A 13,543-nucleotide genomic window follows, 5' to 3' on the forward strand; every position below is an offset into this window, starting at 1 on the left:
CCGCCCTTAGCCTTCTCAAGGCTGAACAAAACCAATTCTCTTAGCCTCCCCTTGTATCTTTAGGTTATAAATAAGACAGAGAAGCACTAGATAAATATCAGAGATTTAAAAGTAGTGTATTTAAGTAAAAAGAAATTGGTACAATAATGGATGCTAGCTTTCCTCCTCACTGACCCAAAAGTAAAAGAAAATACAGTTGTTATAGGCTGAGTTTTGATGAGTCATATTTCCTTACTTACTTAAAAATGGACATTAAAGTTCTCTGCTGTTTTCTGTATTTTCAGATTTTCTTTCTATACTTCTGAATTGTTAAAGTTCTGGAAATTCTGTGACTTTATTTACATTTTCTGTCCAATCTATCATTTAGCTATTTGCCTAAGAAGGGATGTGAAAATGGTGTGGTGATAGTGCTATTTATCAGCTTTGTGGGCAGTTTTGGCTGATAGCTTATATGCTGTAAAACACTTGTGAATTCTCTTTTCAAGTACAGTATACAGATTCTCTATTTCCATTTCCCACTAAGTAGCAATCTAAAACTAAAAGACAGAACTAAAATCTTCTAGAATGTCAGTTGCTTCCTATGGTACAACTGTTGACTTTGCTGAGAGTCTCTACAGAGTGCTGATGTAGGCAAGGCAGTTCCATCTAGTTGTGTTTGTATTCCTCCTTTCTCATATAACCTGTTCTTAATCATTCATATGTGTCAGTTGCATTATAATTTCACTGGGGTCAGTTGTGGATCCTCCTAATATTTCTTTCAGCGTATCATACGCTGGTCAGCTGTGACTGAGTGTGATACCCTCTAGTGGCTTTTCTTAACATGTGTGCGTTTTCATTTATTAAGGAACAAGGCCAGATTCACTTTTTGAAAAGATATGCACAGATCTTGGATCCACATGTCAAAGTATTGGCACCTGGCATTTAGATCAGTATCTGAACATTTAGAGTTTTAGACAGAACTAAGGATACTATGGAAGTAATAAGATTATAATTTTTCTAATATTGTGTAAGTATTGTTCTTGAATGGTAGGATTTTGGCATCACTAGATTTGATTTAAGTGTTTGGTTTAGAATCTTCCTGTCTTCATATATTCTTCATCCTGTGAGCTGTTTCTCACTATTTAAATACTACAATAGTGTGTTACTCTGTGAAAACCAAGTCAGCTTGAAAGGTACATTGAGGATATTAATTGTGGATGGCAGAAGATTAGTTTAGTTGGGATAAGATTTTTTTTCCAGATCTCTCTCTCTCTTCCAGATCTCAGTGCCTGGCTATCCTCATGGTGAAAAGTTTCTTCTAATAACCAGATGGAACCTCTCTTGTTTCAAATGATGCCCCTTGTCTGTCATTCTCCTGCCACCCACCAGTGAGAAGAACCTGGCTCTGTCCCCTTGATAACCTCCTTGTAGTTGCTGGATGCTTTCTACGAGCTCCCCTCACAGCCTATCCTTCTCCAGGCTGAACAGTGTCAGGTCCCCCAGCCTCTCCTCACAGGGTGAATGTTCCAGCCCCCTCCTGACCTCGGTGTCCCTCTGCTGAACTTGCTCCACTTTATCAATGTCTTTCTTGCACTGGGGGGGCCAGGCCTGGACACAATATTCTAGGCACAGTCTAATGAGCGCTGAGCTGAGGAGAATAGTCACTTGCCTCGCTCTGCTAGCTGTGCTTCTGTTCATGCAGCCCAGGCGGCCGTTGCCCGTCTTGGCTGCCAGGGCACACTGCTGGCTCACCTTCATCTTGCCGCCTGTCTGCCAAGGCCTCAGTGCCTTTTCTGCAGAGCTGCTCCCCAGCCGGTCAGCTCCCAGCCTGTATCATTGCCGGGGGTCTTCCTTCCCAGGTACACAACTCTGCATGTCTTTGCCGAATTTTCTGTGTCTCCTGTCAGCCCGTTCCTCCAGCCTGCCTAGGTCCCTCTGAATGGGGTCTGCCCTCGCTCATATCAACTTCTTCCCCAATTTGTTATCATCTTTCTATCTGTATTCTTTTTTTCTTCCCTTTTTTTTTTTTTTTTTAAGGACAGCACAATTGTTAATCATTAATAACAAAATATCTTCCTTGTTTCTGAAGGCTACCACCTTATAATGAAAAGAAAAATTCTGTAAAGTTGTTTAGAGTACAGCAGCTGTTATAACATTGTCACTGGAACATCCATCTTCCTTTTAAATGCTACCTACATATTTTCAGTCATAGGATATGCTAGTTAATGTTGCTCTGACTTCAAAACTGTTAGCCAGCCATTGTAAATAGTTCCATGTTAAATAAGATAGGCTTTAATTGTCTGATTACAATCTACCTACTGAATAAGTGAAGGAGTTTTAAGCTTTGTGCTTTCTTTCTGTCATTTATTGAACATCAGATTTTGGAAGGATATTCGGTGCTTGCTCTCAAGAAGAGAATATGCAGTTTATGTTGTTCTAATCATTGTTCTAGGATTTTATTTTTACATCGTGTTTTTATTTCATTCTATAATTTTGCAACTGTACTTACCAGTATGGATGTGCCAGTATTTGAACCCATTATTGGGAAAACATGAACGGGAGATTATGAACATTCAAACCATGATAACTTGAACATAGGTTCATCCTCACAAAAAAAAAAAAAAAAAACTCCTTCCATTTATAATCATGTCACTTCCTATTTTTTTCTTTAGGTCATTTCTATCGCATAGAAGGAAGAAAGGATTATCTGCTTTGTGGCAATAGCTCAGATGCAGGGTAAGGTACACTGAAAATTACATACTACCCGTCTAAATCAAATGTAAAAAATATCCCTCTAAACTTAAAAAGCTAATTTAACTACCTAACTTCACAGTCAATAATATGTGGTCATGGTTCATAGTAAGTAAACACTTGAATGAGTAAAAACGTTAAATGAGAAAATACTTCACTGTAACTTTCTTTTAAAAACTTACGTAACTAGAAAATTCCATTTCAGCAGGTAGATATTGCATTATCAATGACTTAAGAACATACTTTATCATGGGTTTCATGCCATTTCTCATGTCTAAACTAGGCATGGGGCACTGGGACTTATGACCAACTTTTGGGAAGACATCTTCAGGATTCTTCTGTCTGTGGGCTGCATGCATGGCACTGTCTTGCTCTCTCTTTGTGTGTCTTGGGTTTGTGTGGCAAGGTTTTGGTAGCAGGGGGGCTAGAGGGGCAGCTTCTGTGAGAAGCTGCTAGAAGCTTCCCCTATGTCTGACAGAGCCATTGCCAGCTGGCTCCAAGATGGACCTGCCACTGGCCAAGGCTGAGCCAATCAGCGATGGTGGTAACGCCTCTGTAATAACATATTTAAGAAGGAATTAAAAAAAACCCAAAACCAATCTGTGCATCTGCAGCCGGAGAGAGGAGTGAGAATATGTGAGAGAAACAACTCTGGAGATGCCAAGGTCAGTGAAGAAGGAGGGGCAGGAGGTGCTCCAGGCGCCAGAGCAGAGATTCCCCTGCAGCCCATGGTGAAGACCATGGTGAGGCAGGCTGTCCCCCTGCAGCCCTTGGAGGGTAACGGTGGAGCAGGTGGATGCCCGAAGGAGGCCGTGACCCCATGGGAAGACCGCATTGGAGCAGGCTCCTGGCAGGACCTGTGGACCCATGGGGAGAGGAGCCCACACTGGAGCAGGTTTGCTGGCAGGACTTGTGACCCCGCGGGGGACCCATGCTGGAGCAGTCTGTTCCTGAAGGACTGCACCCTGTGGCAGGGACCCATGCTGGAGCAGTTTGTGAAGAACTGCAGCCCGTGGGAAGGACTCATGTTGGAGAAGTTTGTGGAGGACTGTCTCCCATGGGAGGGACCCCATTCTGGAGCAGGGGAAGAGTGTGAGGAGTCCTCCCCCTGAGGAGGAAGGAGTGGCACAGGCAATGTGTGGTGAACTGACTGCAACCCCCATTCCCTGTCCTCCTGCACCACTGTGGGGGAGGAGGTAGAGAAATTGGGAGGAAAGTTAAGGCCGGGAAAAAGGGAGGGGTGGGGGGAAGGTGTTTTAACATTTAGTTTTTATTTTCTCATTACCTTACTGTGATTGGATTGGATTGGTAATAAACTAATTTCATCGAGTTTGTTTTGCCCGTGACGTTAACTGATCAATGATCTCTCCCTGTCCTTATCTCGACTCACAAGCCTTTCATTATATTTTCTCTCCCCTGTCCAGCTGAGGAGGGGGAGTGATAGAGCGGCTTTGGTGGGCACTTGGCATCCAGCCAGGGTCAACCCACCACATTGTGACAATTCTTTGTAACAAAAGCACATAATTCTGTATTCTAATGATATATTAGTCCATCCCTTGGTTTTGGTTGGTTATGTCTTTAAAACAGATATACTTAAATCTTTTTTTGGAAGCATTTTGTGTATATATGTAAGTAACAGATAATTCTATGTGTGTGTGTGTAAGTATGCATCTAATATACACGCACATATATGAAAAGAAATCTTTATAGTGTCTTTCTGTGGAGGTTTTGGAGTCAGGAACCTCTTCTACCCTTCAATAATGGAATCATAACTGAAACAGTGTGCCTGCCGTTGATATTAAGATTGGATCACTTACCATCAAAACTGAAATGCACAGTTTCAGGAGATAAAAGTATCACTATGATGGTTATTTGCTGTTGAGGAATTGGTAGAATTTGTTGATTTGACTTGACTAATTCACAAACCTGAAGAAACTGAGAAGTCTGGTATGCCAGCCCTGCTGACAGACAAAATTCACCATGAAATATGTATACTGACTTGCTTTTTTTTTTTTTTTTGCATGGAAGTATTCACCTTATGGAATCTATGTGTAAATACATTGTTTCCATTGAAGAGGTATCTGCAGAGGTTATAACAAACTTGGGAATAAGTTTTATTTTGTGTATAATGGTGAAAGATGGTGGGAAGAAAGATTTTTGTTTACTTGTTTGCTCTTTCCTGGCTCTTTTTAAAGAACACTCTTTTCCTCACTAATTTTTAAAATGTTGTAAGCCACAAATAGCAGCCCCCTTCACGGATTAGACCTAATGAACTTTCATTAGAAGCTCAAGGTACAATAATTTAAAAACAATTTTAGTGTTATATGATTTTTTTATATGCATTGCTTTATTTTTTTTTTTCCCTTTTTTTCCTTCTAGTAAATGTCCAGAAGACTTTATCTGTGTGAAAGCTGGTAGAAACCCCAACTATGGATATACTAGCTTTGACACATTCAGTTGGGCTTTCTTGTCACTATTTCGACTGATGACACAGGACTACTGGGAAAATCTTTATCAGCTGGTGAGTGTATAGTAAAAATTGTGGTTAATGTCTTACTGGCCCCAAATCAAACATGGAAAGACCATTCATATTTATGTTACATGCCATTGCTATTGTTAACAATTGAAAATGAACAGTATTTATGAAAGACAGCAAATTCAGTTGCAGAATTAGACGTGGGCACTTGCTGCAGAATTTCACATGATTTCTGAAGAGGCACCTGAGGTTTTTTTGATCCTGTATTTAATTTTTATAGTGTATGTTTCATTTTGTGCCTCATGATAAGATCTTATTTTCCAAAATTTTAATAGTGAGTTTAAATTGTATATAATTGTATAAAATACCCTGTGACAGCAAAATCTGAATCTTAATTTCTGTACTTTGAATCCTGTTTTTGATAACTAAGAATGCATGTCTTGATATAAAGTACTTTTCTTACCATAGCTTTTCATTATATGGTGTGTGAAAATCTCTTAATTATAACAAATATTATCTTTCAGTTATTTAATCAATTGTGCCATCTTTAATTTTTTTGGTTATTTGAAGGGGAAGCCATGCTAGTACGTGATAAGCATACTAAGCATCCAACCTGTGATGTGTGATTTACATTAACTACTCTGATCCCACATCCTTGTCAAGATTATTAGGCGTTAAAAGAGATTTGTCTCAAAGCAGCATGATCCTTAAACATGTTTTTCACATACATGAATGCTCCCTTTATTTTTATTACTTGGTAATTCAGAAAGCTTATATGATCTTATTACAGAAGGAAGAACAACTCAGTAATAGTTTTGCACTTTTCAAATTCAGTAAATGCTTATGAACTGCAGAACCGATGCATGTCTTCACCAGATGGATTATTTCTCTTCTTCTCCTATAGACGCTACGAGCTGTTGGCAAAACATACATGATATTTTTTGTTCTGGTCATTTTTCTGGGTTCCTTCTATTTGATTAACCTGATTTTGGCTGTGGTTGCCATGGCCTATGAAGAACAAAATCAAGCAACTATGGTTGAAGCTGAACAGAGGGAGGCAGACTTGCAGCAGATGCTTGATCAGTTGAGGAAGCAGCAGGAAGAAGCTCAGGTATTTTGTAACAAGAGTTTGAGCTTTAGTATATTCCTTTGCATGCTATTCATTCAAACCAAAACCAATAATTAAATTAACATATTAAAAAAAAAAAAAAAGCCATTCTGTTATGTACCTCACAATACTTTAGACTGCTTTCTCTATGACTTTTTATTGCTTTTAAATGTATAATGTCTAAAGCATTAATGATTTCTGAACTAAGAACAAAAAGTACTCCCCAAATCAGAATCATAGTTTTAAAATAAATATTTCTTATCTGGAGGTAGTATCTAGTAACCCGTCATGATGATGTTCCAAATTCTCAGCTTATAAATAATTGCAATACTTGTGAAATACTTGTCAAGCATTGATCAGAGTTTAAAAGATTTCTATCCATAAATTTCTGACTAATTTTTGCTACTTGTGTTATCACCAGTGCATCAAAAACTGGAAGTAGAACCCCAAAGTTTATTCTGAAGAGCGGGTTAAGGAAGCTGTTACTTACAATAACAGTTAAAATTAGTTTACTAAATTAATACAAACTGAAGCATGACTATGTTTCGCTCTTTTGTTTGCAATTGCATTCACTCTAATTAATAAATTCATTAATTTTCAAGTGTTTTCTAATGAACTATGTGGCACAATGCTGTACACAGTGTGGGCTGACTCCATGATATAGATGCAAAGTAGAACTCTGTTCGAGCAGCAACTTTCATAACTGCCGTTTTATTTTAACTCGTATTAAAGAATTCCATTTGAAGTTTTGCACAAATCTATCTAGGCTTTTGTCACACATCTAGAAGTAATTTGATATAAATCTTAGGAACAAGGACTATAGCTTTCTTTAAAAAATGGTGTGATTTGTAAAGCATCACATTAAATAATTGATGTGGCAGGCAATAGCAGCAGCTGCAGCAGAGATGACCGAGTACAGCGGTGAAAGTGGGATTGGTGGACCCTCAGATAGTTCTTCAGAAGCGTCCAAGCTTAGCTCAAAAAGTGCCAAAGAAAGGAGAAATAGAAGGAAGAAAAGAAGGCAGAAGGAGCTCTCTGGAGAAGAGGATGGCATGAAGGATGAAAATCTTCCAAAATCTGAATCAGATGGCAGTATCAGAAGGAAAGGTTTCCGTTTTTCTTTCGAAGGGAACAGACTTGCTTATGGGAAGCCATTCACGTCACCCCACCAGGTACTGCAAATAGTGCAGTTGTCATTTTTGGGGTTTGTGAGATAACTGTAATATCCAATAAACTTTAGTGCAACTTTGCAAAATAATACAACTAAGGAAAAATAATGGTGTGTTATTTTAAATACCGACTTACTGTTGATATTATTTTCTAGAGTGTACCTAAACAAGTGTTTTGATCTCTCTCATTTTACTGTTTAGGATCTGGTGGGTCTTAATATGCAGAGCAGCATTGCATTTTCCTGGTTAATGTGAAATAGAAATCCCTTTTTAATTCATAAAAGGCAAACTTGAGTATAATGTATCAATGTAGAAGACTAAGAGTATTGATATCTTTTAACATAATGCGTGATCTATGTAGATCATTAGAATTTCTTGATTTTTCTCTTTAATACAGAGATGGAAACTACTATGTTCATTTTTTTTTCTCCAATAATTGTTTTAGGTATGCTGTAAATTTACCCATTGAAATGACTGTCATCTCTAGTTCACGTGCCTGAAATCTGCCTAAGGCACTGTGTTAAAAATAACATTGCCAGATTCCTGGGGAATACAAATTATTATTTTTTTAATACATAGACATGCATATTTATAATCTTCAGCTGGTCATTTTTTTTGTTTCCTTTGCAGTCTTTACTGAGTGTTCGTGGCTCCCTGTTTTCTCCCAGACGTAGTAGCAGAACAAGTCTTTTCAGTTTTAGAGAATACGGAAGAGAGAGAGGATCTGAAAATGACTTTGCTGATGATGAGCACAGCACGTTTGAGGATAACGGGAGCAGAAGAGGTTCTCTCTTTTTGCCACGCAGACACAGTGAACGGCGCAGTAGTAATATTAGTCAGGCCAGTAGATCATCAAGAAAGCTGATGCTGTTTCCAGTGAATGGGAAGATGCACAGTGCTGTAGATTGCAATGGAGTGGTTTCCTTAGTGGATGGACCACCAAGTCTATTGTCGCCTACTGGACAGCTTCTGCCAGAAGTGATAATAGATAAACCGACAACTGATGACAATGTAAGGAAGTTTTAAATTACTCCAGGTTTCGTGACATTTCTTTATTGCACCAGACAATGTTTTAATGGATTGAAGTGCTTTGAAAATGGTTGAGAAGTTCTGAATGCTGTTGCATATCTTACTGTAATGAAATGCGTTTTTGGTGATTCACTCAAAAGTGAGAGTCTGAAGCTTGAAAATGAAAGAGAACAAAGTAGCACATTTTTATATACCTGCAGAGCAAGAATATGCATGCACTTGCATAGTGAATCAAATTAGTAATGTTCCATGGCTAAATCTGTTTTAGAATCCAAAATAGGGCGCTCAGCTTTCTAAACATTCTGCATATTATTATGTTGTTTTGATTTTTTTCTTTCTTTATGATTTTAGCCTTCCTTTACATGTATTTCCTAATTCTCTATCAGTAATCTGCTGGTTCTACTTTTTTCCCCCATCCTTATATTTGGTATTGTGCAAATGTAGCATAGCCTTTAAGATTATGTTGATATTTTAGAAGCTCTGAAAGCTTTTTTTCTCCTGGGTCTCAGAGATGATCTGAGTTTCTCACTGCCTAGGATTAGGGTATAATTAAAAAAAAAAAAAAAAAGGTACATGCAAATTCATCCGTTTCTCCCTCTGGTCAGTTTCCCCTTTTCCCTCAGTCTGCTTTAGGAATGGAGCAGAGGGATCTGTTGCATGTTTTTCCCTAGAAACCTTTTTTTGAAACAAAAATTCTTAGACAGGTCACAGCATCTGAAAGTACATCAGCCAGATTCCTTACAGTTATAATCTTCTGGCAGTTTATTATACTTTCATTGTCATGCATTTATTTAATTTACTGAAAAATAAATCTACCCATGCTCATACATAAAATCATAGAATCGTTAAAGTGGGGAAAGAGCCTTAAGATCATCGAGTCCAACCGTTAACCTAGCACTGCTAAGGCCACCACTAAACCATGTCCTCAAGCACCATGTCTACCCGTCTTTTAAATACCTCCAAGGATGGAGACTCAACCACTTCCCTGGGCAGCCTGTTCCAATGCCTGACTACCCTTTCGGTGAAGAAGTTTTTCCTAATATCCAACCTAAACTTCCCCTGGTGCAGCTTGAGGCCATTTCCTCTCGTCCTATTGCTTGTTACTTGGGAGAAGAGACCGACCCCCACCTCGCTACAACCTCCTTTCAGGCAGTTGTAGAGACCAATAAGGTCTCCCCTCAGCCTCCTCTTCTCCAGACTAAACAACCCCAGCTCCCTCAGCTGCTCCTCATAAAACTTGTGCTCTAGACCCTTCACCAACTTCGTTGCCCTTCCTTGGACACGCTCCAGCACCTTGATGTCCTTCTTGTAGGGAGGGGCCCAAAACCAAACACAGTACTCGAGGTGCGGCCTCACCAGTGCCGAGTACAGGGGCACTATCACCTCCCTGGTCCTGCTGGCCACACTATTCCTGATACAGGCCAGGATGCTGTTGGCTGCTTTGGCCACCTGGGCACACTGCTGACTCATATTCAGCTGGCTGTAGACCAACACCCCCAGGTCCTTTTCCGCCAGGCAGCTCTCCAGCCACTCCTCCCCTAGCCTGTAGCATTGCATGGGGTTGTTGTGACCCAAGTGCAGGACCTGGCACTGAGCCTTGTTGAATCTCATACAGTTGGCCCTGGCCCATCGATCCAGCCTGTCCACATCCATCTGTGGAGCCTTCCTACCCTCCAGCAGATCAACGCTTCCACCCAACTTGGTGTCGTCTGCAAACTTACTAGAGAGTGCACTCGATCCCCTCATCCAGATCATCAGTGAAGATGTTGAACAGGCCTGGCCCCAGTACTGAGCCCTGGGGAACACCACTCGTGACCGGCTGCCAACTGGATTTGACTCCATTCACCACCACTCACTGGGCTCGGCCGTCCAGCCAGTTTTTAACCCAGTGAAGAGTGCGCTTATCCAAGCCATGAGCAGCCAGCTTCTCCAGGAGAATGAGAGAATACATTCAAAAGAGAATACATTCAAACCTTCTTTATTATAGAATCATAGAATGGTTTGGGTTGGAAGGAACCTTAGAGATCATCTGGTTCCAAATCCCCTGCCACAGGCAGGGAAACCTTCTACTCGACCAGGTTGCTCAAAGCCCCATCCAACCTGGCCTTGAACATTTCCAGGGATAACTGAGGTGTGTTCAATGATATAACTACAACACAGCTTTCAATTTTTTTAATAAAATACTTTAAAAACAGTATTCATTTTTTGGGTCAATGAAGTTGGTGGTCTTTTGTTTCTTCAGTTGAAACTCAAAATAAGTCAGAGATGGTAGCTATGCAATGTAAAATATACCCTTTAAATTAGTTTTGAATTGGTATAGAGATCAGGACTGATCTATAAAAATTACTTTTAAAGAATAATTGTTATTGCAGAAAACTTCTTAGCCTAAATCACTTCTTAGAAGTATCTTGTGATTGAACTCGTTTAGAAGTGAAATATTAGTAGAGAAAGCATGGAACTGGGAATGTTTCCAATTCCAGTGCTGCAACAGTCTTGGTTTGTTTCCTTGGCAATGGCCTCCTCCAAAATTTCCTTGTGTCTAATGTGGAGTTAATAGTAGTTAACTATAATGGAATGGTAATCTGGGAACTAAATAGCAAAATCTTTTTTTAGTATTTTATAAGTATTAACAGTATTCAGAAGTATAACTTGAAAATAGCCATTTAAAAAAATACTAGGCTTATGTTATACATATAATGGAAAAAAATCTGATGTAACAATGCTTAAATACAAAGCTTTATATATTGTGAATTAATTGAAACTAAAGAGTCTTTCTGATACCTGTTTTGCAGTATTTCGAAAGTTGAATTTAATTTGCGCGCCTTTTTTTTTTTTTTTTTTCTTTATAGAGCACTACTACAGAAATAGAAATAAAAAAGAGGCGTACAAGTTCATATCAAATACCAATGGAGTTGCTGGAGGATCCTAATTTAAGGGAAAGAGCCATGAGTATAGCTGGCATTATCACAAATACAATGGAAGGTGCGTTGTGACTGCAGATGCGTGAACTTTCTTGACGTAGTCTTAGACTTGCTGGAAGGTATTATATCACAGTGCACATACAGAAGACAAAAAATACGTAGCCATAGCAAATACATACACTGAATAATAGAACAGAAGTGCATGTACCTAGTGAAAAAAGAAATGAAGGAATCTGATAAGCAGGCTAAACTAAGAAACACATTGTAGTTAAAATAGATAACGTGTATGTGTTTTATGCTAGTTATTCATGTTCAGCAATACCGTGACTGGAAGAAATGCTTTCTGATAAATTTTCCACTAACTATACTGTAAAAAAGTTACAGAAAATTAAAGGCCAGGCCTTAGTTAATAAGGAGAAGGAAATTTGTAGTAGGATTATTTGGAACAGTGAAATTATTACTAGTGAAATTCTTGAAAAAGCTTGAATAGTTTTCAGAAACCTATTCATGGTGAAATGAATCTTATTTTTCCTGAAAATAAATAATTACACATTTGAGAGGACTCTGAAGTTGGAAGTTTTACTGAGAAAACTGTCCCTAAATGTAGGCGTAAATGTATTTTTAAAACAAGATTATATGATATTAAAAATAGGCAACTTTTTCAATTATTAGCTAAAAACTCTTGAAGTTTTTCTTCTAAAACCTTTTCAGTCAGCAACAATAAGTTAAGTTCCTGGAAATCTGAGGAGGTTCCTCCAAACATCCTTAATTGTTCCAGGGATAAGGATTAAAACCTGAAAAAGCAGATAAACAAAAATTTATCTTCCTTTTCTCCAAAACTTGATCACTATACGTTTCTTTTTTTTCCTAGAACTTGAAGAATCCAGGCAAAAATGTCCACCTTGCTGGTATAAGTTTGCCCGCACTTTCTTAATTTGGAATTGTTGGGAGCCCTGGTTAAAAGTAAAGAATGTAGTTGAATTTATTGTAATGGATCCATTTATTGATCTGGCTATCACTGTTTGCATAATTTTAAACACACTGTTTATGGCCATGGAACATTATCCAATGACTCCCGAATTCAATAATGTACTTAAAATAGGAAATCAGGTAAGTCCATTAAACTATGTAACTAGATACACTTGGAACCTGGTTTCTCTTTGAAATAGAACTACTTTTATTATCATTCCATAAAATAAATGTTAAAGGTTTAATCGTACTAAAAATAGTCTAAAAATACATTTTGATATATGTTGTATTTAAGAGTTTGATTTCTATATTCAAATTTCTGCAAATAGAGTTTTCAACAACCAGAGTTTGAATGACATGAAACCGAAAGAAACCTGACTTCTTTTTGTTTAGTATTACAAAAAACATAGGAGCCAAATTAGATCCTTTCTACTGTAAGTATCACTGATAACACAAGAGGAGTTGGATGTTATTTTGGATTATTATTTTGCACTGTTACTTTTATGTTATTTTTGTATTTCCATGAAGAATGTTGCTTTGATTGGTCCATAACAATTTGGAAGGCAAAGCATGTGTGACTTATTCCAAGAGTGTCTGTTGATACAGTTGGGTTTTGTTCCCTAGTGGATACAGTTTGGGGTGGGGTTTGGGGTGGTTGGTTGGTTTGTTTTATAATGGCAATAATACAGATAATGTTATCTGCTGTACTTCTTAACCTATGCTTACTCTAAGTGGTAATTATGGTGATTATGATGTAGCAAAATAATGAACTGATTCGATTATTAGAATATATGAAATTCTAGACATGTTGGGAACATATTCAGGTTAAGTCCAGAGTTGTTAATGTGTCAACATTTAAATTGTATGCTGATATTTTTAGCCAATACAAACATAGTTCAATGTTTTTGCTTTAACCTGGAGTCAGAGATCACTGTCTGTGGAAGATAATCATGTCATGTTGCTGTTTAAAATAGATTCAGGATGTATTTGAGGAAAAAGGGAAGACGAATAGGTGAGGATCAATAGCTGTTGCAGAGGCTTGTCTTATGATCATGCCTGCGTGTTTTACCCAGGAAACACAACCATTTTTTCCTTTTATATGTAATGAAGTAGCTTAATGTTAATCTAATTTTGAGCTGTA

General features: G+C 38.2%; 1 protein-coding gene across 1 annotated transcript in view; it reads left to right on the forward strand.

The window, feature by feature from the left end:
- LOC309590349 (sodium channel protein type 2 subunit alpha-like) overlaps nucleotides 1-13,543 on the forward strand; it is a gene marked incomplete at both ends in the record, with an annotated part of 48,533 nt that overhangs the window by 6,541 nt on the left and 28,449 nt on the right. Inside the window, 7 exons of the mRNA XM_082311468.1 lie at nucleotides 2,652-2,715; nucleotides 5,110-5,251; nucleotides 6,111-6,317; nucleotides 7,196-7,486; nucleotides 8,114-8,494; nucleotides 11,362-11,494; nucleotides 12,305-12,543. Coding sequence (XP_082167594.1) covers nucleotides 2,652-2,715; nucleotides 5,110-5,251; nucleotides 6,111-6,317; nucleotides 7,196-7,486; nucleotides 8,114-8,494; nucleotides 11,362-11,494; nucleotides 12,305-12,543 — 1,457 coding nt within the window. The remainder of the gene's footprint in view (nucleotides 1-2,651; nucleotides 2,716-5,109; nucleotides 5,252-6,110; nucleotides 6,318-7,195; nucleotides 7,487-8,113; nucleotides 8,495-11,361; nucleotides 11,495-12,304; nucleotides 12,544-13,543) is intronic.

This window comes from Platalea leucorodia (assembly GCF_965183815.1).
Source record: "Platalea leucorodia genome assembly, chromosome: 5".
NCBI classification, from domain to species: Eukaryota; Metazoa; Chordata; class Aves; order Pelecaniformes; family Threskiornithidae; genus Platalea; species Platalea leucorodia.